The sequence below is a fragment of the Juglans microcarpa x Juglans regia genome, chromosome 5S (assembly GCF_004785595.1).
Source record: "Juglans microcarpa x Juglans regia isolate MS1-56 chromosome 5S, Jm3101_v1.0, whole genome shotgun sequence".
In the NCBI taxonomy this organism is placed as follows: Eukaryota; Viridiplantae; Streptophyta; class Magnoliopsida; order Fagales; family Juglandaceae; genus Juglans; species Juglans microcarpa x Juglans regia.
Genome location: NC_054603.1, coordinates 5,110,276 through 5,132,352, shown reverse-complemented (window position 1 = coordinate 5,132,352; position 22,077 = coordinate 5,110,276). Strand labels below are relative to the sequence as shown.

The following is a 22,077-nucleotide window of genomic DNA, read 5'->3' as shown; positions in this document are numbered from 1 at the left end:
TTTAGGAAATATTAGGGCTAATTTGGATAACGAAGTATTTTTAATTTTGAGGTATTCTCGTATATTTTATTTTTAAATATCTTTTAAATATAAAATATTTTTTAATTTTTAATATTCAACTTTTTTTTATCTAATCATTATTTAATTATTACAATTTTTTCAAACTTTCAAACAAAATATAAAAATATTACATATTTTTTAAAATTTCAAAACAAAAATAATATTAAAAATTATATTCAGTCAATTTTTAATTTTATTATATTTTTATTCAACTTTTTCTCTCATTTTTCAAGACTCAATAAAATTTTTTAATTTAAACCATTTTATTTTTATTAACAAATTATTTCATTATTATTTATGTATATTTTGAAAAATTTTTAGTGTCTAAACAAGTCTTTAGGATTACTTGGTTAGGACGGCACAACCCTAATCTGATTTGAGAGCACGTGTAATTACCATTGTATTTGATCCCTTTTATTCTCTTTGACCAAAGTAGAGTTTCGTTTGTTTTTACAATTCCTCTAAACTAATCTCATCTAATCATTACAATTTTTTTAAATTTTTACACAAAATAAAATAAGCAATTCAACATTTTTAAATTTTAAAATAAAAATAATATTAAAAAAATATATTCTAATAATATTTTATTCAACTTTTAACTTTAATCCCAATTCATCTCATCTCATCTCATCTGATCTGTAAAAACAAACGAGGCCAGGTACAACGCCGACAAGGAAAGATTAACAGCAAAAGGACAGACTTTGAGAGCAATTTAACAATCCTCCGCATGAAAACCTGCGATTTAACTTATACTTGAATATCCAGGTTTTGTGATACATCCCACCTCAGTCAGTGCACCCACTCTTGTCTCGAACATGGGAATTACATGTTCATATCAAACAACATAATTACCATAGCAATATACTCAAGATTGCAAGAATTACATAAATAGAGTTTTATTGCCTGTAATGGGAATGAGTAGCCCTATGGTGTTTCCCTTCTTGCTCAAAATTTAAGGCCTGCATGCTGCTTTACTCATCTCAGCACGCTGGCAAAAAACAAACATATGATCAGGAGAGAGTGAAAAATAGAAATAATAGCCTCCCCAAACATTCTATGAAAGATCACCAACAAATATCTATACTATCAATAATATATTGTCTTTCTTTCATTCTACACGTTATAGGGAAAGAAAGAAAGAAAATAACAAATATAAGGACAGAGGAAACAATGACTAGGTGAGTTCCATAACCAGGTCTTTTGAATTATTCTATACTGCGGGCAAAATGAACTGCTTCCAAGCAACTCCCCCATACACAAAATCAGATATGAACACATAAATAGCAAATTTGCTTTTCATTCACATTTCAACATTTCTACCTGGAAAATCCAATAGACAATTTTCTATTTCCATCATTAGCTTGGCACTAAGCCACCGACTGTTCTTTCTTATTGTCTGACTCCTCAGTTTTAATGCCTCCTTGAAGTGCAGCTGGTTTTTCAGCAGTAGGGTAAGACAATCTACGGGCCTTTGTAGTTCCCTTACCATTGGCCAAAGGAGGTTTGACTGAAACATCTTTTTTTGGTGTCAATGGATTTAGATTTCCACCAACTTTGCTGGACTGCCTACTCTGGAATTTCTTTGGGGTAATAGTCTTGGAAGGGACACGGCTTTCCCATGGGTGAGCAGCAATCCAGCGTTCCAACCAGCTCCAACCCCAATTAGTTTTACTAAGTTCGTAACTCCCCAGCCCATGATTCTGACCGGAGTTGGCCCTCCACTGCAAATCATGAGATTTGAATTCATCTCAATCCGCCTTGTGATGCAAAGTAGTGAGAATTACTTTTTCTTCATTGAGAACAACAAACCTGATGAGAAAAGGCATATGCCATGGTGCGCTCCCGCTTAACTGCTGCGTCTTCTCTCTGATGTATCCTTGCAATAATTTCCTCCATGGTTTCAGAGCCACCACACCATTCCACCTGTCATCCATTTGAACTATTGCTCAGAGTTGAAGAGAGAGTGAGTTAATTGCATTCAGAAAGATCCCTGTATTAAATATATTAATTGGTGGGCACCAGGGGCTAGACAATTAGTAAAATGAATGTACGCTTTGAATCAGTTTTCAGAAGAAAAATTCAAGAAAGCACCAATGACAGAAAGGACCAAGAATATCAGAATGGTAATGGTATGTTCTGAAGGATAAGAAATTCCCTGGACATAATCTCAACAAGAATCAAGTAACCCAGTCATCACTTCATAGCCTTTCAAAGGAAGAAGATATCAATTACAAAGATAATTTGGCCCTATTATAGACAATTACATGTCATGCAGTTCCTCACATTGAGATCAGGTGGTCTAACCTCTAGGTCATGAAGCTTTGCCTCAAGTTTTAGTTGATTCTCTAGTTTTTTCTGTCTAAGTCGACCTTCTGTCACCATACAGAGTCTACGAGCTCTTATCTGAGACTGTATTTTGCTCCATGAGTGAAGATGGGTCAATGTTGTTGTAGCTTGCCTCTTGACAGAATAGTCTCGAGTCAGGCTCTGTAGTCTCACTGTCCCTTTCAAACGACGTAATTTTTTCCTAGCCTGCAAGATGTCATATTAAATCAGCAAGACACGATGTCAAATCATGATACAAAAGAACCGAAAAAAGGAAAGAAATAATGCTAGTTCATATCTCCAATCAATTGGCAATGAATGGCTATGCAGTTCCTATTCTAATATTATTTCCATAAATGCTTCAGGAGTTGATGAGATAGCCACCCAATGTTCATGCAAAAGGACCCTGTCACCATGTAGTGTCCAATTGCCGACAGTGTTATTTAAAAGTTAGGTTTAGTAAAGTAGAACTGCTACCAATGATACAGCAGAAATCAATTATAACTTCTGTAACTAGAACATGTACGAGCAAATCATTCAAGGTTCAAATAGTTAACATGGCAATTTTAAAAAAAGAAAAAAAGTTAACATGGCAAAACTGTCCAAAGGAAAGCTGGAACAGAATCGTTTCCTTGTATAGCATAGCAGGAATCCATTGACTGCAAACAGTTCCCTTAAAGAAGAAGCTCCATATTTTTGGGCCAAAAAAAATCTGCTAAAATTATGAACTTGGGATGACCTGGAATGTCCGGAAATGTGCTTACACAGCGCTTTCCATTTTTCAGGAATGCTTATGTCACACTCATAAAACAGGTGACACTCAGTTAACAAAATACTCTTGATTGACAATCAAGAGAATGTCCAGAAAGAGGGACTATTTGCTCTTGTTTTGATACACAAAGCTGATGTGCTAGTCTTAGTTAGAAGCAGATCGCAGTTGACATGCACATGCCCTTAAATCTTCCCCAACATACCAACATTAATGCTGTCTACTGACAACATAACAACCTCAAAGTGACTTTAAAAAAAGAGGTTTATATCTTTCAATTGCTAAAATAGATACCAAAATACTTACAATTCAGCCAAGAATGTACCTAGGAAACTCATGGGATGAATATCTACATTCTCTCCTGCACGACATCCAGTTTAGCTCTCGTAACAAGGCCAAAGCTATCCTGATCAATTGATATGAATTTTTTTGCAAATAATAATCAATTAGGCCTTCTTCTCCACTTTCTTTCAATGCTTATAATTTTTCTTCGTTAATTAAAGATGCTGGATTATGATTTGGTTTTCAAAGCAATTGCTCGGTATTATTCCAAGTGTACTTATTGAGGCTTTAAGACCTCCACTTGATGCCCTTTTGTTTTACTTGGATCTCCAGCCATTATTCATCAGTAACTATAAATGAAAACTTGTTCTTCTCATGACATGATGTGAATTGGATTTCATAATTCATGTATATATAGTTTTTACAGATAGTGAATGAGCAGCATGCATGTGTCATGTGTGGCTGACAGGCTGTATACAAATCATCAACTCCCCTTGAGAAAGGCAACTCAAACAGTGGAAGTGCTCGCAGATTGGCATTACAAGAAGGAAAAGGGAAAATATAGATGAAAAAAGAAATGCAGATAAAGAGTGGCGCTGCAATAAATCGTCAAGATCTATATATTTAGGAATTCAGTATGTACAGTTTATGACTTGACTTACCATGTAAGCTCTAAATGCAGCCTGAATCCGTGTTGCAGCAACATCCTCAACTGGCATGCCAAGAGACCCATGATTTCTAATGGTAGCCCCATTGGCAAACACAGAAGACAGTTTCCGTGGATGATTCTTTGATTTGAAGGCATTAGATTTTTCAGAAGTTGAGGAGCCCTAGATATCAAGTGCATGATAAACTTCAACCAAGTATGGTTCATAGTAGCAATGCTACCAATATATTAAGCATTTCATGACTTCTACGGTTAGTTAAGAGAATTCTGGTCATAACATGAAAAGGTAAACATCCTCCATTTATCATGCCAATGGTAGTTAAGCCATACAGCATGTGTTGGATCACTGAGTAACAGGATCATGGAAAAGATAGATAATCAATCCTAAAACTTTACAAACTATATTTGCATCTCGGAAATTATTAACGCAGTTCGATATTCAACTTGAAAAAAATCTATATGATGTATTAACAAAAGCTCATTGGTTCCAGTTCTAAGCCTACAATTACTAAGGGGCTAATGCAATTATCTAAAGAAGTTGTAAATTATTGTTAAGACATGACAAATCATCAATGGAACATCATATAAATTTTTGATGTAGAATAAACAATAATTAGTTCGATAAAATGACAGTTTTGGTCTTCATATGAATCAAGCAAATACATAGCTTGGTTTCACCCAAGTCAAACAATGATTTGCAATTGAAGGGCTATATACCTTCGTTCGTTTTGACCTGCCATCTTTAGGTTTCTTTAGGCTGACAATCGTCTTAAACCAATCTCCCGAACCCATCCCTGCGATTAAGAATCTGTGTTTGACTTAACATAACCCTGTAAGTAATTCATTTAGTTAGAATCGGCATTAACCGGACAGCCATCAGTAAAATATGTATGAGACTCCCGCATCTAACCCAAGTAATAAATACAAGTGATTCAGAGACTCAAATTTTCATCATTAACCATATTTGAATGAAAGAGTAGGAAGCATAAGTCCATAGTAAAATGAAAGATACCCTTCACCAAGAATTTAAAGAAAGAAATCGATAATTTCATAAAAGAAACCACATTCCAACTAACTAACGGTAGAAAATAACAACGTATTTCCAAAACAACCTGCATTAGTCCTTCTAATTCCCTTACAATTAGCTTTCAGATCCCACCCATGACCCATCCCTCCCAAACATCAACTAGATATCCCCAGATCACATTTACCATCCCAGCAACGGAAGTAGACAACGCAGAAGCGAAAACAGAGAGAGTATCTGGGTAAGCATGACGTACCAGAGAAATGGCTCCAATAGGTCCAACAAAACCTTTTGGGAAATGGGCACTCAAGATCTTGAGGCAAAAAGGTAATGACGACAATAATATCAGTAGTAGTAGTAGTAAAGGATAAGAAATGCTTGAGAAGAGAATAAAAGGTGGGTGAGCAATGTGGTCCTCTGGATTTGTCATGGCCCAACATCAGCTTTTATTCCTTTCTTTATTTTATTTCTATTTTTCGTCAAAAGATGTTTCAACAAAATAAGTATCAGCACATGAATGATAATCTCTCTCTCTCTCTCTCTCTCTCTCTCTCTCCTATTTGTTGTTATGTCGGTCTCTCCCTCCTTAATCACAGGTTCAACGAACACTACAACTCTGGATTAGAATGTGGTGGTTAATTCAAAGCTCAGCCAAGGAGGCTACGGCGACAGCAGAACGAACTGTGACAAAGCTTGACGGTGATGGGCTGCCTTTCGTATTTGGACTCATTATTTCGGCATTTTGCACATCTTTCGCGATGGTCATGGAACACGAGAATTTTAAGTCCTGCTGGAGCTTCATTTCACAACCATAATAATAACTAAAAGTGTATTTCTTAAATAAATGTTAAGTAATCATTTCCAAGATTTTAAGGTAATTATTAGTTAATGTTTCTAATAAAGTACTCGCATCACGTTTTCATTCCATTATAATGAGATGTAATTATCTATCAATCTTTACATTTATTTTTTATAAAAATAAAAGATCATCTAAGGATGATAAAAATGACATTTTATATAATGAAATAAAAATGAGATGTAAGTATTGTATATAAAATTGCTCTTTCTATAATATCAAGGTGAGATGTGGTATTTTTAAGGAAGAGATATTTTAGTCACAAAAAGTTTTTATAAAAATAAATTTATAAATTGACGTAAATTGATATAAAATATTATATTATAAAATTAATTTTTATTATAAAATAGACATAATCTATTATATAAATTTATATTAATTTATAAATTTATTTTTACGAAATAACTTATAATAACACTTGAATTAGACTATTTTCTTTGTCACGTGTATGAGTTGGAGTTGCTGGAAACAGAATGATCTGAAGTTGGTCCTGTCCTCGGGCTCAGACCAACCTTATGGCCCTATGGGACCCAATCGAGCGCAGGAGTTTAATACAATTAATACGACATACTCTTCAATAGTATCCTGCATTGGATGCAACAGCTGACGAAGATAATTGCAAGCATTGTAGCGGATGTACATATATAACTAAACGAATACATAACGAATACATGTTTAAGTTTTCTGAAGCGCGCAGTAGAGCAAGCAGTGGCTTAGGACCAACCAACAACCTCAGTAAGAACATAAATAATCAACAGAGACAAGGGGTAGAGAAGAAATGCTAGAATACTTGTCCAAAATGGAAATTTGGTGCGGAAGCTGGTAAAGAGACCCATCGCTGTGCATATGAGTAGAACAACCAGAATTTCAGCTGAGACATCCCACGACAAATCTCGTATGTAAACAAGAGCCAGGAAGATGACCAATCCCATCATGTTGTTCATGAATACTCCATTGTAAATCTGCCAAAATCCTTTCCAATGGTCAAACAAACAAAAACTAGTACAAGACAAGTCACCTAAAAGAAACAAAAACAATTTGTGCCGTTAATCTGAGTGGGAGAGAAAGTACTAAACCTCAGAAAAGGTTAAGGATATAGCTTTCTCCGTCTTCTCTCTGGCAGAGGTAATTGTTGCGAGTGCCTGTCTGATGTTCAAAGCCAGTGGCACCACAACATATGTCACCATGAATGAGGGGATGTTCACATTACTAGAGAACTCCTGGAGAGTTTGCATAAGTGGCTGTCCAAGCAGAACCGAGATAGCAGTTCCTACAAGCAATAGAAGAGCTGCCTTAACGTAATTAAACCAAGTCTTTTGAGTTGTCGTACTGATCTCCTTTTTCTGGGTCAATAGGCTCTGCTGCTCTGATCTCGATTGCTGCAAACCAAGGTTTCAAGGCAATATTATTAGAGTTGTTAAATCACTACTTATCTCAAAAATCTTTGACAGTAATGAAAAGAGATTCGGGGTTGGGGACTTAATTTACTCCGATATCATTTTAAATTAGACTGTACCATTGGGAAATGTTTACCTTCGAACTTGTGTTAAAAAACCTGGGCCTGTCATGGTCTTGTTCGTCAGCAGGGTGACGAGACAGAACAAGCCATTTTGAGATTCCTTTGACGAATTCAGTCTCATTGATACGATCATCACTAGAGACGTCCAACTCCTGCATCACCTTTGCTTCAAATTCGTCCTCATTCGAACGGCCTACTTCTATTTGTATTCCCAAGATTAATGCTCTCAGTTCCTTGACGGAAATATAGTTATCTCTATTCTTGTCAATTTTCTGAAAAAGCCTGCAAATGTATGGTGCGACTAATCAAAGAGATAACTTCAGCCCTTGAAGATTTTTTGGATGGGTAAAGCATATAGAGGGTCTTCAAGGATATATCAAGAGGCTACTTCCATTCCAAAAGATATCATGCTGAGAGGTTGCTTAAGAGTTGAAAAATCAGGACTACTACCAGTGCTAGGCGCTGTATAGTTTTTCTTCTTCTTCACAGGTTGATATGCTCTACATGGCATGCCGTCCTTTTTTTTTAATAAAAGAAAAAGAAAAAACAGCTTACTCTCTTATAGCTGTTAAATTAGGTCTGCCTCCAGCAGTGAGAAGACTTGGTAGTAGGTTTATCTGAACATACGTGCATGTCAGATATGCATATCTTCTATTCTGAATCCATGGCTGGAATACCTGCACCATTGTTGTTCATTTTCAAGGAGAAAATTAGCATATGCAAATCATGTATCAAATGAAGATCAAGCATGAAATTAGTCAAATGAGTTAAGTAGATAAATCAGAGCAAAAGTTTTATGGTTTCATTTCTATTTGCTGGAGAACAATGCTCATTGAATCATATTAATGGAATTTTGTGTTACCTGATAGGTACAGTACACTAAGAGCAAAACAAGAGTAACAATGAGTGAAACTAAGACTACGATTCTTGCCCCTGAAGTTGAATTGAGAATTTTCGCCAGTTGAAGAATGAGAAATGGGATCATAGAGACCATCATTATTCTTGCAGTGTGGTAGGTCTCAACATCAGTGCTAACACCATAGCCTACATTATGCATGAGTCACATTAATACGTCATGAGAAATGATGTTCTTCATCCTGCAATTTGTCATTTGAGTAATGCTATGTATAGTCGTAGAATGTGCTGTACAAACGTTTTAAAAAAAAGTGAGGTTTACTATTAAAAATTATTTTTTTCATGTAGATTTTGTATTTATTCACTTTTTCTAATGAGATTGCGCGACGCTTGTACACTCTATTATTACAAATATCATTTCTCTTTAGAATAATAAAATTTAGAATGAAAAAGTAGTATTGTCTGTTCATTAATCAAAGACGCAAGGGTAAGAGAAAACCAGTTAAACTGAATGGTTTCACGTTTTCCTCATCCGATGAATTAGTTGAAGGCTGTGAAAGATCATAGCTGCCGAAAGCAAAAACAGAGGCCCAGATCAAAGTAAGAAGCATGATAGTTGATCCTGCTAGTAAGCTCATTCCCATTGTTGCTATCGTTTCAATTGTACTTGTACTTCCTGTCACTCCAATGGCTTCAAGCAATGACCTCAAATTAGATTAACAAAAAAAACTCCTCAAATTAAATTTAAGTATATGCAGGGGTGGAACTAGGATTTAGTGTCTGGGGGGCGATCGGCAAAGTGTGCAGTATGTGTCAGCATAAATAATATGTACTTTTTACCCGTGACTATATAAAAAAATAATCATACGTCATAAAGTTATACAATTTTTCTCGATTTACTCATATTTTTCTAAACTTTAAGAAAAATTTATAGATTAAGAATAAACTTAAAAAAATATTTAATAATATAAAAGTCCTTAGATTTTTTATTGTATAATTGTATTATTATTAATAAGTGAACAAAAAAAAAGCATGTGAATAACTAATAAATTCTTCACAAAAGAAAATAAATTCTGGACATACTCTGATCTACCTCTCTAGAAACGTCTCATCAATCATTTAGCTAGATAAATTTGCTACCTCTCATATGCAAGAATCTTTCAAATTTCTTTTAACTATTAAATAAACTCTCTTGAAACTTCTAGCTAGTTAACTGATTAATATGTGGTTAAAAACATCTCAAAAGTTGTAAAGGAAGATTATGTACAAGTGATAGACAAGAAATTTAATGAAGTCGAGAATGACCAAAATGAAAAAAAAAATGTGTAACTATATATGTAAGTTCAAAAAAAAAAGAAAAACTTATATGATTTCATTGATATAAAACTAAACAAATCGCACAATGCACACCAAAGTCAAATAAAGAGAAATAGAGATGTCAAATCAAGACTATTATATTAATGAACTTAAAGATATTTGAGTGATATAATGTGTGTTTGAATGTTGGGGAGGCAATCTTAAATATTTTAAAAATATTTATACTTAAAATTAAAATTATATAATATATATGACTAGTTTTTAAAATTTTTGGGGGCTACTACAGCATTATTCCGCCCGAGTATATGGATTTGAATCCAGGGAATTGAGATCCATATCATACTAATTACTTAATTAATTACAAGTACTCAGGAACGTGAAGTATACATGGATAACACAGGAACAGGAAGAGGAAGAAATAGGCAAAATTTGAAGAGAGATGATTTGTACAAGTCTTAATAGATAAGTCCCGTGTAGATCTTTTGTAAAAAAATAGATTCTATTATCAAAAAATGTAAAAGAAAAAAAATTTTTTTTAATAGGACTCATATTTTTATAAAAAATTTACATAAAATTTATCTATTTAAAACTTATTTCTAGTATTAGTCAAATCCAAAAACAAAGGAAGAAATATGCATGGATAGCAGTCCTGGAGCCAATCCAACCTGTTAATAGTTAGCAATGATGTGGGGACAGACGTAGTACTAAAACTGAGGAATGCGGAAATGCTAAGGCACTCCTTTTAGTTTATTAAAGAAAGAAAGAAGAGTAGAAAGAAAGAGTCTTTGCATCCGCCACTGTGCCAGCTGGGAGAGGGCAGGTAGACAAAAAGATACAAAACAATTAGAAACATAAATAAAGTACTAGTTGAGTTCCGTTTTTAAAATAAGTTAAGCTGGTAGCTAGTTATCTTAATTACATCTTAAAAGATTATAGCAATATAAAAACAGTATTATTTTATTTCATTTTATCATTAAATTTTTTTTAAATTTTTACATAAAATATAATCAACAATTTAATTTGTTTTAAATATCAAAATAATAATAATAATATTAAAAAATAATATTTTATTTAACTTTTATCTAAAACCATCTCATCTCATTTCACTATCTAAACGAAAGTTATATCTTCTTTCTTTATAATCAACCTAAAGTTCATACAAAACGTATGATCAAGAATATTAAAGAAACGAAGAAATAATAATATTCAACTTTTGCTTTCGTAATGCATGGGAATATTCAATCTTGAGAGGAGGAAAGAAGCCATGCCCATTCTTTTTAGTTTCTCTCATATATCAGAGAATGCCCATTAAAATTTTGATATATATTGCAAGGCAAAAGAACTTGGCAGTAGTAATCTCTTTCATAAATAAGACTTTCATTTCTAATTTCTGTTTAATGATATTGAAAATCATGTAATTAGTATCATTATATATAGGATACTATTACCTGACAATGAAATGAACAAGGAAAAATGAAGTCCCATCTGCAGAATTTTATAGGAGAAAAGAATCCACTTTATGTGGAGAGGAGAGAGACAGCTTGTTAGTAAGATACTTACCGAGCACCAAACCCACTTGGGGGATTGTGCCAAGAATTTGGAACAGGCTAGCACCAAAGATTCCAGTTCCAAACAGTTGGAAGAAAAGTTCAGAGCCACTGGAAACATAATTCCCTGCAAGGGACAGCAATAACTCGTATATAATGATCATGAAGAGCTGACCCCAAACCGATGTTGCGCAAGGCAAGAATCCATAGATGGGCTCGCATGTCACTGTTGTTGCTGTGACATCGCTTTCAAGGACTGCAGAATTCTGGCTTGTTTTGTCTATGCCATCAGATACAAGTTTGGATTTCTCTCTGAATGAATGGCTATTTCCTGAATGGCTTATAATTAGAAGACCTAAGAGAATGATAAGAGAGACTCTTGACATTCTCTTGAAGATACTTCTTCGCACATATGGCTAAAATGGCATGCCCAAGATGGGTTTTATCAGCAGTACCGCCACCCAAATTGTAATTAATCGGTGCAGTCCTGACTTTTCTTCCTGTTCCTAATTATTGTCTTAATTTTAAATAGGAAAACAACGGAAAACTAGGAAGTTGACATACTCAGATTGTAGATTATTACAAGCAACACGATCTAATAATTAATTATAGATAAAATATTGAGACCAGACACATGTTGAATTGGACCGAGCTAACGGTCTTAAGGCCTTGTTTGTTTTTACAGATAAGATGAGATAAGATGAAATAAGTTGAGATGAGAGTTGAAAATTGAATAAAATATTATTAGAATATATTTTTTTAAAATTATTTTTGTTTTAGGATTTGAAAAAAGTTGAATTGTTTATTTTATTTTGTGTGAAAATTTAAAAAAGTTATAATGATTAGATGAGATGAGATAAAAATAGTTGTGAAAACAAACGAGATCTTAGAGAAGATGAATCATGAGCATTTTTCCACGGAAACAGTCGGATATGTCGGATATGGGAATTTATTTTCTTAGGATAGGTGATAAAATAAGACAAAAAATAAATAATTAAATCAATCTCTTTTCATCAATTTAAATTTTTAAGATAAATGGTAATTTCACAAAATATCATAGAAAATATTTTGTTTTCAAATTCTGACTAATTTATAGTACTCTATTCTATTTAATTAAATATAATATTACTTGTTGGGTTCACTTAATGAGGTTGTATGTTTAGACAAAATTTAAATTATTAAATATATCTCTACCATTAGTTTAAAATTTTGAAATTAGTGAAGTGATTTCAACGTAATTAGCCAGAGTGGTTGGACATTTGACTTTGGAGGCTTGAAGTTGTCTTGTAGTGGTATAAAAAATGTGTTCTTCCTTGGGCTTTGATCTTCTGGAAAAAGAAAATGTATAAAAGCAGGGGAACAAGGCCGCCCTTTACGACCCAAAGGAATGCCTATGTATCCGGACCGCGTTATCCATGGTCTTCAGTTACAAACAGCACACAACGAAAAGCCCGAAACATTTAAGGCCTACATTTTTATCACCGAAAACTGCCCAGCAAGATGCAAAGCCTCTGACATTCACAAATCACGTCCGACATATTTCCAAGTCAATGGAACCTAAGGTTTAAATAGAATCTAGGAGAGAAAATTATCCCTTTTGATACCAGATCTGGTCAAGTCAAATATACCGAGCTCACATACCAAATTCCACGCTGACATTTGGACATTCCTAGCAGTAGCAGTTGCGTGTCTTTGTCTCGGACATGGTAGATATTTATTGCCCCGCAAACTGAATTATCAGTTATAACTCCTAAAATTAAATGGCTTTTCCTCTCGTTTCCAGTAGCCTAGTATTCAAATTTTGCGACCTTTTTCCCATACTCGTCTTCTTTCTTCTCTTACTCTCTGATGGAGGTGACGCTGCCGATACAAAGAAAGCAACGAAGATCGGTGCAATCATCGATGTCAGTTCCCGGATCGGGAAAGAAGAGAGAACAGCCATGCAAATTTACGCCGAAAACTACAACCACCATTCAAAGACTCACAAGCTGTCTCTCTATTTTCAGGACCCTGGCAGAGAACCCTTTCAAATAGCTTCTGCTGGTCTGTTTTTTATTTTATGATGCTGCTGCTGATGATCATAAGGATGAACATGATAGGTTTTCAAATTATAAAATTGAGGAATTTTTTTTTTATCTCCGTTCCTTATTTATTGAATTTCTTGATTTTTGTGCAGCTGGAGAGCTCATTAAGGAAAAGAAAATCGAAGTAATTGTTGGCATGAACAAATGGGAGGAAGCAGCTCTTGTAGCCACGGTTGGAAACCAGGCTAAAGTTCCGGTTCTTTCCTTCTCAGCTCCAGCCATAACTCCACCACTGATGCAAAGCCGTTGGCCTGGAATAGCACTTGCAGAGCTTCGGAAAGCTCTGGATTTCTCTTTGTAAGTCTGAAATCTCCATTCGAATAAACACAGGGCAAAACTCTCACATTGCCTACTGACCTAGCTTGACCTAGCTTTCTGATATCAAGAGTGATAGAATGACCGAGCAACAATTTTCTAATAATATTTCTGATTTGAATTAGGAACCAACAATGCCTCAACCATTAGTTTTCTTTGTCGAGTCTGTACACACTATGATCGGAGCAGAGATGCATTTTGCTAGCAAAACAGATGTTGAGGTTGTTGCAGGGATAAGACTACTCAGTGCTCAATATGCCGTTGCTATCACAACAATGTCTCAGAGATTACTGGTAAGAGTGGGTGATGTTGATCAACTTAGAAATCAAATAACAGAGTTGCAACAAAGGCTTACTAACAAACATAGAAAGAATAAAATATTAAGACACAAAAAAGGGAGTTGAGGAAATATGTGAACTAGTATGCTCAAGACATGCAACCATGCCTAGATGAGCTAGAACGAGAGGGGGTACAATTGCAAAGTCATGAACAACAACGGTTAACCGCAGAGGCTTAGCGTTTATGAGAAACCTAGGGACAATCTGCAGTTATTCCCGTTGGCTTAGCTAAATAAAATATGCATGTAGCATACCTTGTAATTTTGATTAGGTAAGTCATGAAGAATTGAAATGCTTGTCCTGTTCTCGCTTCCCACTCTTTGTAATTCATCTGCATTCACACTCTTTAAGCCTTTTCTCTAATGGCGCATCAATCATCCTCCAACAATCTCTTGCTCCCTATGTGGGTTATTCTGTATCTCGGTCACCAGTTATCTATGTATCTACCATGGGTGCCGTGATGCAGCATGAGACTGATCTGACTAACAGGTTAGATGACGATGCCATCTACGAATTGATGAGTCTCGATATACGATACTCATTCTCGATTGTCTCATTTTCCCGACGACTATAGACCAAAGCTCGTGAAGTGGAAAACTTAATGAGAAGATTCTTGAACTTCAACGACTTGTTCATGAATTTAATAAAAAGATAGGAGACCTAAAGCAGGACCCTACTAGTTTTGAGAAATTCCGTCCTATTAGTCTTTGTTCGGTGGCTTATAAGATTTTCTCTAAGATCATTGTTAAACGGTTGACGTGGATTCTACCTAATTTGATTTCTATGGAACATGAAGCTTTTTTGCCTCCCCATTTTTGAAAATATTACTCTAGCTCAAGAAATGGTTCATTCTCTTCACAGGAAAATCAGTGGGGGGAACATTATGGTAAAAATTGATATGGCTAAGGCCTTTGATCGGGTGGATTGGGGCTTTCTTTTGAAGGTTCTGGATGGTTTTGGTTTCTCGGATCATTTTTGTAGATTGGTGAGGGAATGTATTCAATCTCCTTGGTTTTCGGTGATGATGCATGAGACTTATAAAGATTTTTTTAAACCTTCTCGTGGGTTGCATCAGAGAGATAATTTGTCTCCTTATTTGTTTATTTTAATGGAGGAGGTTTTGACTAGGCTTTTGTGGAAAATTTTCGATGATGGGCGTATTAAAGGGTTCTATCATCCTGTGGGAGCTCCTTTTATTTCTCACTTATTATATGCTGATGATCTCTTATTTTTTTCAATTGTAGTATGAGCTCAGTGAAAAGGCTTATGGAGACGATGGAGATTTATGAGAATTTGTTTGATTAATTAATGAGTAAGGAAAAATCAGCTTTCTTTCCTTCAAAGTTTATTAATGTGTCTAGAGTGCGTAGGTTGGTGAGAGTTACGGGTTTTAAGGTTGGTCAGTTTCCTTTAACTTATTTGGGGGTGCCTTTGGTTTCAAGTAGAATGACGGCTAGAATTCTTGAATCCTTTGTGGAAAAAGTTTGGAAAAAAGTGGCTGGTTGGAAGCTCAATTTACTCTCGCAAGGGGGGCATCTTATTTTATTGCGACATGTGTTATCTTCTATGGCGATCCACACTCTTGCTGTGATGAATGTCCTAATGGTTATTATTCAAAAATTAATTCCATATTGTCGAATTTCTTTTGGGGAAACGTTGATGGTACGCCTAGAACTAAATGAAGAGCTTGGAGTAAGATTTGTAAACCCACTAGTGAGGGAGGTTTGGGCATAAGAGATTTAAAAGAGGTCCAACGTGCTCTTCATATGAAAATGGCTTGGCGTCTCCTTTCGGTGGATAATTTATGGACCTTTTTTTTGTGCTAAATATTTAAAGAGGAAACATGTGTCTACTGCAATTCCCATGGGCTTAAATTTCTGGAGGTCTATGATTTATGTTTTACCAAAGGTTTGTGATAATGCTAAAGTGTTGGTTCGAGGTGGGAATTCTTCTTTCTGGTATGATCGCTGGTTAGCATCAGGGCCTCTTTCGGATATGGTGGATACTATCCATAATCCTGCTCTTAAAATTTAGGGTTGTTGGTTGAATAACAATTAGAATTTTGACATGTTGGTGGATATGGTTGTGAAGGATATGGCAGCTTATATTGCTTCCAATGTTGCGACTGGTAAGGAGGGGGAGGATACTTTTATTTGGAAGCCCAATATTGATGGTAATTTCTCTTCTTCTAGTGCTTGGGAGATCGTTTGTGTTAAGGGTGAGCCTGCTCTGTGGATGGATTGGATATGACATAACAGTATCCCTAAAAGGATTTCTATTTGTACTTGGAAAGTTAGATTTAAATGCCTTGCCGTTGATGATCGAGTGCAACATAAAGGGATTTCTCTTGCATCTAGTTGCGACTATTGTAAAAGGAAACAGTGTGAAACTTTAGATCATGTGCTCTGTTCGGGAGATCTGGGGAGACAAGTTTGGGAACTTGCTAGTATAGCTTTTGGTGTTTCATGTATGCAGACTTCCACTTGGTGGGCACGTGTTTCGTCTTGGTTTGCTTGTACGAAAAAGTTGTCTCTTAAAGGGTTTTTAATGGGTATGGTGCCATGTCTAATTACGTAGAAACTTTGGCATCGTAGGTGTAAGGCGAGAATGGAGGGACAATTGCAGAATGCTCAAAGTATTTGGTTTGCCATTAAATTCTGGCTTAGGAAATTGGCGAGTGGCATTAAAAAGGCAGGGAAGTTGTCCCTCGCTGAGGAGCAATTTCTTTCAGAGAAATGCTGCGGGACAGTCGGGCTGTTAAAGGTGGGAGAGTAGACCTCCATTGAGACGATGACACGTAGGAAAAAACATAATAAAATAGTTAGATCTCACTGCACAGAATCACAACAAGCAAGAGGCAAAAATCGTTGTTCTCCGAGCTCTCTTCCTCTTTTCATCTTCGTCTCCGAGCTCTCAAGCCCGTCTCTTTGGACCTCCACCAAGAAGGAAAATCGTCTGTGCTCAAATTGGATGATAATTACGACGATGCGAAAGTGACAAAAACGTGAGCATTTTAGATTTTTATTTTTGAACTTTTCTGTCGAGAGCTTGTAAAGCTGTGAATTGATATTTGATTTTTATTTTTTATTTTTTTGGGAATGTTGTGCAGGAATTCAATGATCTCTGTGGCTGAGGATCACAAGGAAGAAAAGTACCAGATAGATCTGATGGTGATGAGCTTATAAAGACTCATTTCTTCACCAAAATCTTCATCTGAAATTTAACCTTTTTCTTTGGTTTGGTTTTGTAGGCTCCTTCTCTTGCCTCAAGAATTTCCATCGGTTTGAAGAAGCCCAGTTCAGGAAACAGAACTCAGATCAGAGATCTTATTTTATTTTCAATCTTCTCTGGTGTTGTCCATTTAAGTAAATGTTGTTTTGTCGAACTGGGTGGCTATTGACTTCTTGTTTTTCAAGAAATATGGTGTCGAAAACACAACTAACTTCAGGAATTTCTATTTTTCTTGAGGAAACACGATCGCTTTGATATTTCCAGATCATGAGACATTGATTCGTGCACTGCATTTTTGTTGCTTTCTCAAAGTCTGTATCAGAAGAAGTGAATAATGGTGGAGGACGAGATTCTCGAAGAAGCCTCTGGTGATACTGAGAGGGAAAAAGAGTCTTAAAGGGATTTTTGTGGTTGTTTTTGCATTCTAATCCGTTGGTTTAAAATGCTTGCCTCTGAGATGCTTGGAGTTTTGTATTTGGGGTGGTGGTCGTTTATGGAATAAGTCAAGGATTGAGTGGAGCTATTAATTGTTTAGACGATGAGGGTCATGGATAGGGGGGAAGTGAGGTTTCTGGTGTGTTTTCGTGCGAGAGGATGGACAGGGGATGATGGGCTAGACTGTGCGTGATCTCCTGATGTGCGGTCACATGGGAGTTAAGTTGAGAAGCCTACTTGGCACTCGCTCATTGGAGGGCTGTTATTTGGATAATAATGGATGAACCGGCTAGAAGATTAACTCTTTCTTTTATCTCTAGACACTCAGGTGGAGCAAGTTTCTGTTAGGCATCATAAACTGGTGGTGTGGCAAAAACCACCTGCGGGGTGGTTTAAATTAAAATTTTATGGTAGATGTCATGGTAATCCAGGGAGTAGTGGTGGAGGTGGTGTGATCAGGGATGACTTGGGGAGAGTTAAGGGGGCTTTTTTGGCTTATTTTATGATTACTACTAATAATGAAGTTGAATTGAAGGCTGTTAGAGAAGATATTGCTCTTTGCAAAAAACTTAATTGTGTAAACATTATTATTAAGGTGGTGGATTGGCTCAGAGGTGGTAAGTGTACTATTTGATATTTATGAAATTTTTGGGAAGAGTTGCAAAAGGATCTTGAGGGGCTTAATGTTTTGGTTTTACATCAATTTCGTGAGGGTAATCAAGCTACAGATTTTATGGCCCGTCAGGGAGAGAATGGACAAGATGTTTATTATGAGGATGATCGGAATTTGCCTCATCTTTTGAAGGGTATTGTTTGGATTGATCAACTGAGTTTACCACATTTTCGATTTTAGCTTTGTCTATTTTATTGGTCTTTGGTTTTCATTTTATTGTTTTGTGTGAACTAACTTTGTTTTGTAGGTTGTTTATATTTTTTGTTGATTTGTAGTAGTCATTTTGGAATATATTGTATTGTGGTTTTATGGTTACTAGTTATTTTGATGCCTGAGTTTGGGTTTTTTTTATTATTTGTAACCCCCAGGTGTTGAGTTTTTGTAACCACGATTTTTCTTCACCAAAAGTGAGGGCAATTAATAAACTTGGGGTATTGTCCTCTACTTAAAAAAAAAAAAGTCGCTCAACAGACTCCTGAGTTCCTTCTTTTGAGGAGAATCTGAAGGAAAAGGTAAAAGGAAATGGGTGGCATGGACTAACATTTGTAAACCTATGGGAGAAAGCGGTTTGGGCATTCGGGATTTTGGGGACATCCAACGAGCCTTACATATGAAACTTGCTTGGCGCTTGATCTCGGGTAACTCTTTGTGGGCGGATTATTTTAGAAGCAAGTACGTTAGAGGTAACCATTTATCCTTACTGGAGTCTAATAAAGGTACTAGGTTTTGGAAGTCTATTGTTAACTATATCCCAGATGTCTTAGCTAACTCAAAATGGTTAGTGCGTGAGGGTAATATTTTTTTCTGGTACGACAACCGGGAGGAGGGTGGCCTTTTAAAAGACCAGTATCGGCTGTTAGACTATCATTTGATTAAGATTAAAGAGTGTCGACTTGAGAATAGATGGGATACTTAGCGTTTGGAGAGGTTGGTGGGCCCTCAAAAAGCTGAGGAGTTGTATATTTTTTTGGCTAAGTGTAAGGAGGGCCAAGATGTTCTTATTTGGAATAAGGAATGTGATGAGAAGTTTACTACTAAAAGTGCTTGTGATTGTATTAGGATCTGTCATAGTAACCTTCTTAAGAAAATCTCTATTATAATGTGGAAAGCTACTAACATTTGGATGTAAGGAGGGCTAAGGTGTTCTTATTTGGTGGGCACCTCCTTTACCTTGGGCCAATTGGATCTGGCATAGTAACTTTTCTAAGAAAATCTCTATTATGATGTGGAAAGCTACTAACAATTGTCTGAGTGTGGATGCCAAGATTAAAAAAGCTGGTATTCCTATGACATCCAAATGTAATTGTTGCTCTTCGAGTCATATTAAGGATCTTAATCATGTGTTTTGTACATGTGATATTGCTAGAAATATATGGCGCCTAGCCTTGGTTCAGGAAGGTGTGCATGGGTTTGTTTTGTACACGGCAGGAGCAAGTGAACTTTTGGTTTCGTCGTGCTGGAAAATATACTCAGGTTTGGATTATCTTTGGTCTCCTCCCTTCCATTATCTTTTGGAAACTTTGGGAATGGCACTGTAAAGCCAGGTATGAAAGAAAATGTGAGACTGTGAACTCGGCTTGACATGCTATTAAATTATGGATCTGTAAAATTATGCAGTTGACCAAAAAAATTGGAAAACTCCATACCGCCGACATGGTTATTTTAGAGAGGTTGGATATCTTAGTTATCTTACCTAAACCCAAAAAAGTATTGGTAGTGCAATGGCTTCGGTCACAGAAGAATTGGGTGAAGTTTAATACGGATAGTTGCAGTTTGCGTAACCCAGGGCCGTCAGGAGCTAGGGGTGTTATTTGTGATGATGGCGAAAAATTCAAGCGGCTTTTGCAGTATGCTTAGGTCGTGGTTCTAATAATTTTGCTGATATGTGAAGCTTGCTAGAAGGAGTTAGAAGGTACTGTCAACTTGGATTTCATCATGTTCACATTGAGATAGGCTCTCAAATTCTAGTTAGATGGCTTACGAGGGGAGAATGTAACTTATGGTATCTTGAGGATTTTTGGGACGAGCTTTAGACTTGCTTGAAAGGCATGGTTCATAGAGTGAGTTAAGGCTGTACACCGATGGGTTTGGCGTCGATTTCGGCGCAAAACCAAGACACCACCGATGGCTGCCATGAATCTATTGAACTGGCCGAAACCGTGAGTTTGCAGAGAGAAAACCGATCATATCGGTCTCAACGTGCGTCGGTGCGGTCTTCGGTCTACCGTCAGTATCTTTTGTGAAGGAGGAGGAACTGAGGAAGAAGGAAGAAGCATCGCGCCGTCGTCTGCCATGGAAGAAGAAGAAAGTTACAGAGAGGAAGAAGACGACATGGGGAAGAAGAAGAGGGGTGGGGGGAGGGGGTTATTAATTCATTTTGAAACGGCGCTGTTTGGCTTTTAAGCCAAACGGTGTCATTCTATTATATTTTTTTGTAACTTCCAAGCCTTAAAATGACGCCATTTCACCCATTTTCGTGAAATAGTGCCATTTTATATACATATATTAATATATATATATATATAAATAGACTGGATCGACCGGTTCAGCAGTTTCCCAGGGGTTCAAACCGGCGCCCAATTGCCAATATCTGTTTTCCCTCAATTCCTCTCGCTCGCCGACCGGTTCTTTGCCAGTTCCTATCGGTTCCTTGCCAGTTCCTGCCGATTCCGTGCTTCGGCGGTCGATTTGATTGGCTCACGGCCGGTTCCGAAGGTTCTTGTACACCCCTAGAGTGAGTCATGTGTTTCGTGAAGGAAATGTTGTGGCTAACTTCTTAGCCAAGTAGGGAGTTGAGGAGGTAAACATGGATTGGATTGAAGACAGAGATCCTTTGTCTAGTAAGTTGAGGGGTTTTCATGGATAGAATGAGTATTCCTTATTTGTGAATCTCGTAGTGAGATTTTTGTTATATTGCACATGTTTTCCTCTTTCTTTTTATTCTTCTTAGTGTTAGCTAACTTTTTTATACAAGATTGTCTTTACCTTCAAAGTTTTTTAGGTGTACTTTATCGTTGATTGACCTGTAATTCTATTAGATCTTTTGAATGTCTGAGTTTTGGTTTTTTATGATTATTTGTAACTATAGTTTTCCTCTGCCAAAAGTGAGAGTTATCAATAAATTTGAAGTATCGTCCTCTTCTTAAATAATAATTAAAAAACCCTAGCTTTTCTTCCTTTCTTCAATTTTATTTCTATTTTTCGTCAAAAAATGTTTCAACAAAATAAGTATTAGCACATAAATGAGTTTGGATTTCAAACCCATCTCAATTCATCATTATAATTTTTTCAAATTTTAACACAAAATATAATAAATAATTTAAAATTTTCAAATTCTAAAATAATAATAATATTTTATCAACTCAACTCACATCAGTTCATCATTCAAATCTCTCTCTCCTATTTGTTGTTATGTCGGTCTCTCCCTCCTTAATCACAGGTTCAACGAACACTACAACTCCGTGGATTAGAATGTGGTGGTAAATTCAAAGGTCAACCAAGGGAGGCTATGGCGACAGGCCATAGCAAAACGAACTGTGACACAGCTTGATGAGAATTGGACTCATTATTTCGGCATTTTGCACGTCTTTTCGCGATGGAACACGAGAATTGCAAGTCCTTCTGGAGCTTAACCATAATAATAGCTAAAAGTATAATTCTCAAATAAATGTTAAGTAATCATTTTCAAGATTTTAAGGTAATTATTAATTAATATTTTTAAAAACATCCTTAATGTGAATTAACTAATTAAAAGTTAAATCTATTAAGTATTTAATTATT

The 22,077-nt window shown here is 36.0% G+C and overlaps 3 protein-coding genes and 1 long non-coding RNA gene across 6 annotated transcripts; 1 reads left to right on the top strand and 3 right to left on the bottom strand.

Annotated features, from left to right (window-relative positions):
- Positions 1 to 1,122: 1,122 nt before the first annotated feature.
- On the bottom strand, positions 1,123 to 5,535 carry LOC121268505 (protein IQ-DOMAIN 1-like). Of its 3 annotated transcripts, none has more exons than XM_041172819.1 (6): positions 5,384 to 5,535; positions 4,821 to 4,933; positions 4,099 to 4,266; positions 2,365 to 2,592; positions 1,870 to 1,983; positions 1,123 to 1,781 (listed from the first exon to the last, which is right to left on the bottom strand). In XM_041172819.1, exons 2-6 carry the CDS (start codon positions 4,893 to 4,895, stop codon positions 1,428 to 1,430), a joined length of 939 nt encoding a protein of 312 aa, XP_041028753.1. In that variant the 5' UTR covers positions 4,896 to 4,933; positions 5,384 to 5,535; the 3' UTR covers positions 1,123 to 1,427. The 3 variants fall into 3 exon arrangements, with proteins under 3 accessions (XP_041028753.1, XP_041028754.1, XP_041028755.1); XM_041172820.1 differs by lacking the exon at positions 5,384 to 5,535 and adding an exon at positions 5,216 to 5,356; XM_041172821.1 differs by lacking the exon at positions 5,384 to 5,535 and adding an exon at positions 5,315 to 5,339.
- A 1,061-nt stretch (positions 5,536 to 6,596) lies between these two features.
- Positions 6,597 to 8,581, bottom strand: LOC121266906 (sodium/calcium exchanger NCL2-like). The gene is made up of 5 exons (XM_041170757.1): positions 8,365 to 8,581; positions 8,058 to 8,179; positions 7,517 to 7,784; positions 7,060 to 7,362; positions 6,597 to 6,945 (listed from the first exon to the last, which is right to left on the bottom strand). The coding sequence occupies exons 1-5, from the start codon at positions 8,557 to 8,559 to the stop codon at positions 6,697 to 6,699; spliced, it is 1,137 nt and encodes a 378-aa protein (XP_041026691.1). The 5' UTR covers positions 8,560 to 8,581; the 3' UTR covers positions 6,597 to 6,696.
- A 249-nt stretch (positions 8,582 to 8,830) lies between these two features.
- LOC121267996 (sodium/calcium exchanger NCL2-like) lies at positions 8,831 to 11,638 on the bottom strand. The gene is made up of 2 exons (XM_041172092.1): positions 11,235 to 11,638; positions 8,831 to 9,048 (listed from the first exon to the last, which is right to left on the bottom strand). Exons 1-2 carry the CDS (start codon positions 11,605 to 11,607, stop codon positions 8,831 to 8,833), a joined length of 591 nt encoding a protein of 196 aa, XP_041028026.1. The 5' UTR covers positions 11,608 to 11,638.
- A 5,117-nt stretch (positions 11,639 to 16,755) lies between these two features.
- Positions 16,756 to 17,717, top strand: LOC121266905. Its single transcript, XR_005940935.1, has 3 exons — positions 16,756 to 16,962; positions 17,068 to 17,128; positions 17,209 to 17,717. It is a non-coding gene; the product is annotated as an uncharacterized LOC121266905 (long non-coding RNA).
- Positions 17,718 to 22,077: the final 4,360 nt, after the last annotated feature.

Excerpts from the sequence above, each read along its gene's own strand:
- LOC121268505 (XM_041172819.1), bottom strand. The coding sequence starts at position 4,895 with ATGGGTTCGGGAGATTGGTTTAAGACGATTGTCAGCCTAAAGAAACCT. Across the intron at positions 1,984-2,364 it reads CAAAGCTTCATGACCTAGAG|GTGGAATGGTGTGGTGGCTC; the intron begins GTTAGACCACCT and ends AATGGATGACAG. Across the intron at positions 1,782-1,869 it reads CATATGCCTTTTCTCATCAG|TGGAGGGCCAACTCCGGTCA; the intron begins GTTTGTTGTTCT and ends CATGATTTGCAG.
- LOC121266906 (XM_041170757.1), bottom strand. The coding sequence starts at position 8,559 with ATGCATAATGTAGGCTATGGTGTTAGCACTGATGTTGAGACCTACCAC. Across the intron at positions 7,785-8,057 it reads AATTTAACAGCTATAAGAGA|GCTTTTTCAGAAAATTGACA; the intron begins GTAAGCTGTTTT and ends ATACATTTGCAG. Across the intron at positions 7,363-7,516 it reads TTTTTAACACAAGTTCGAAG|CAATCGAGATCAGAGCAGCA; the intron begins GTAAACATTTCC and ends CTTGGTTTGCAG.
- LOC121267996 (XM_041172092.1), bottom strand. The coding sequence starts at position 11,607 with ATGTCAAGAGTCTCTCTTATCATTCTCTTAGGTCTTCTAATTATAAGC. Across the intron at positions 9,049-11,234 it reads CCAAGTGGGTTTGGTGCTCG|CCATTGGAGTGACAGGAAGT; the intron begins GTAAGTATCTTA and ends CATTGCTTGAAG.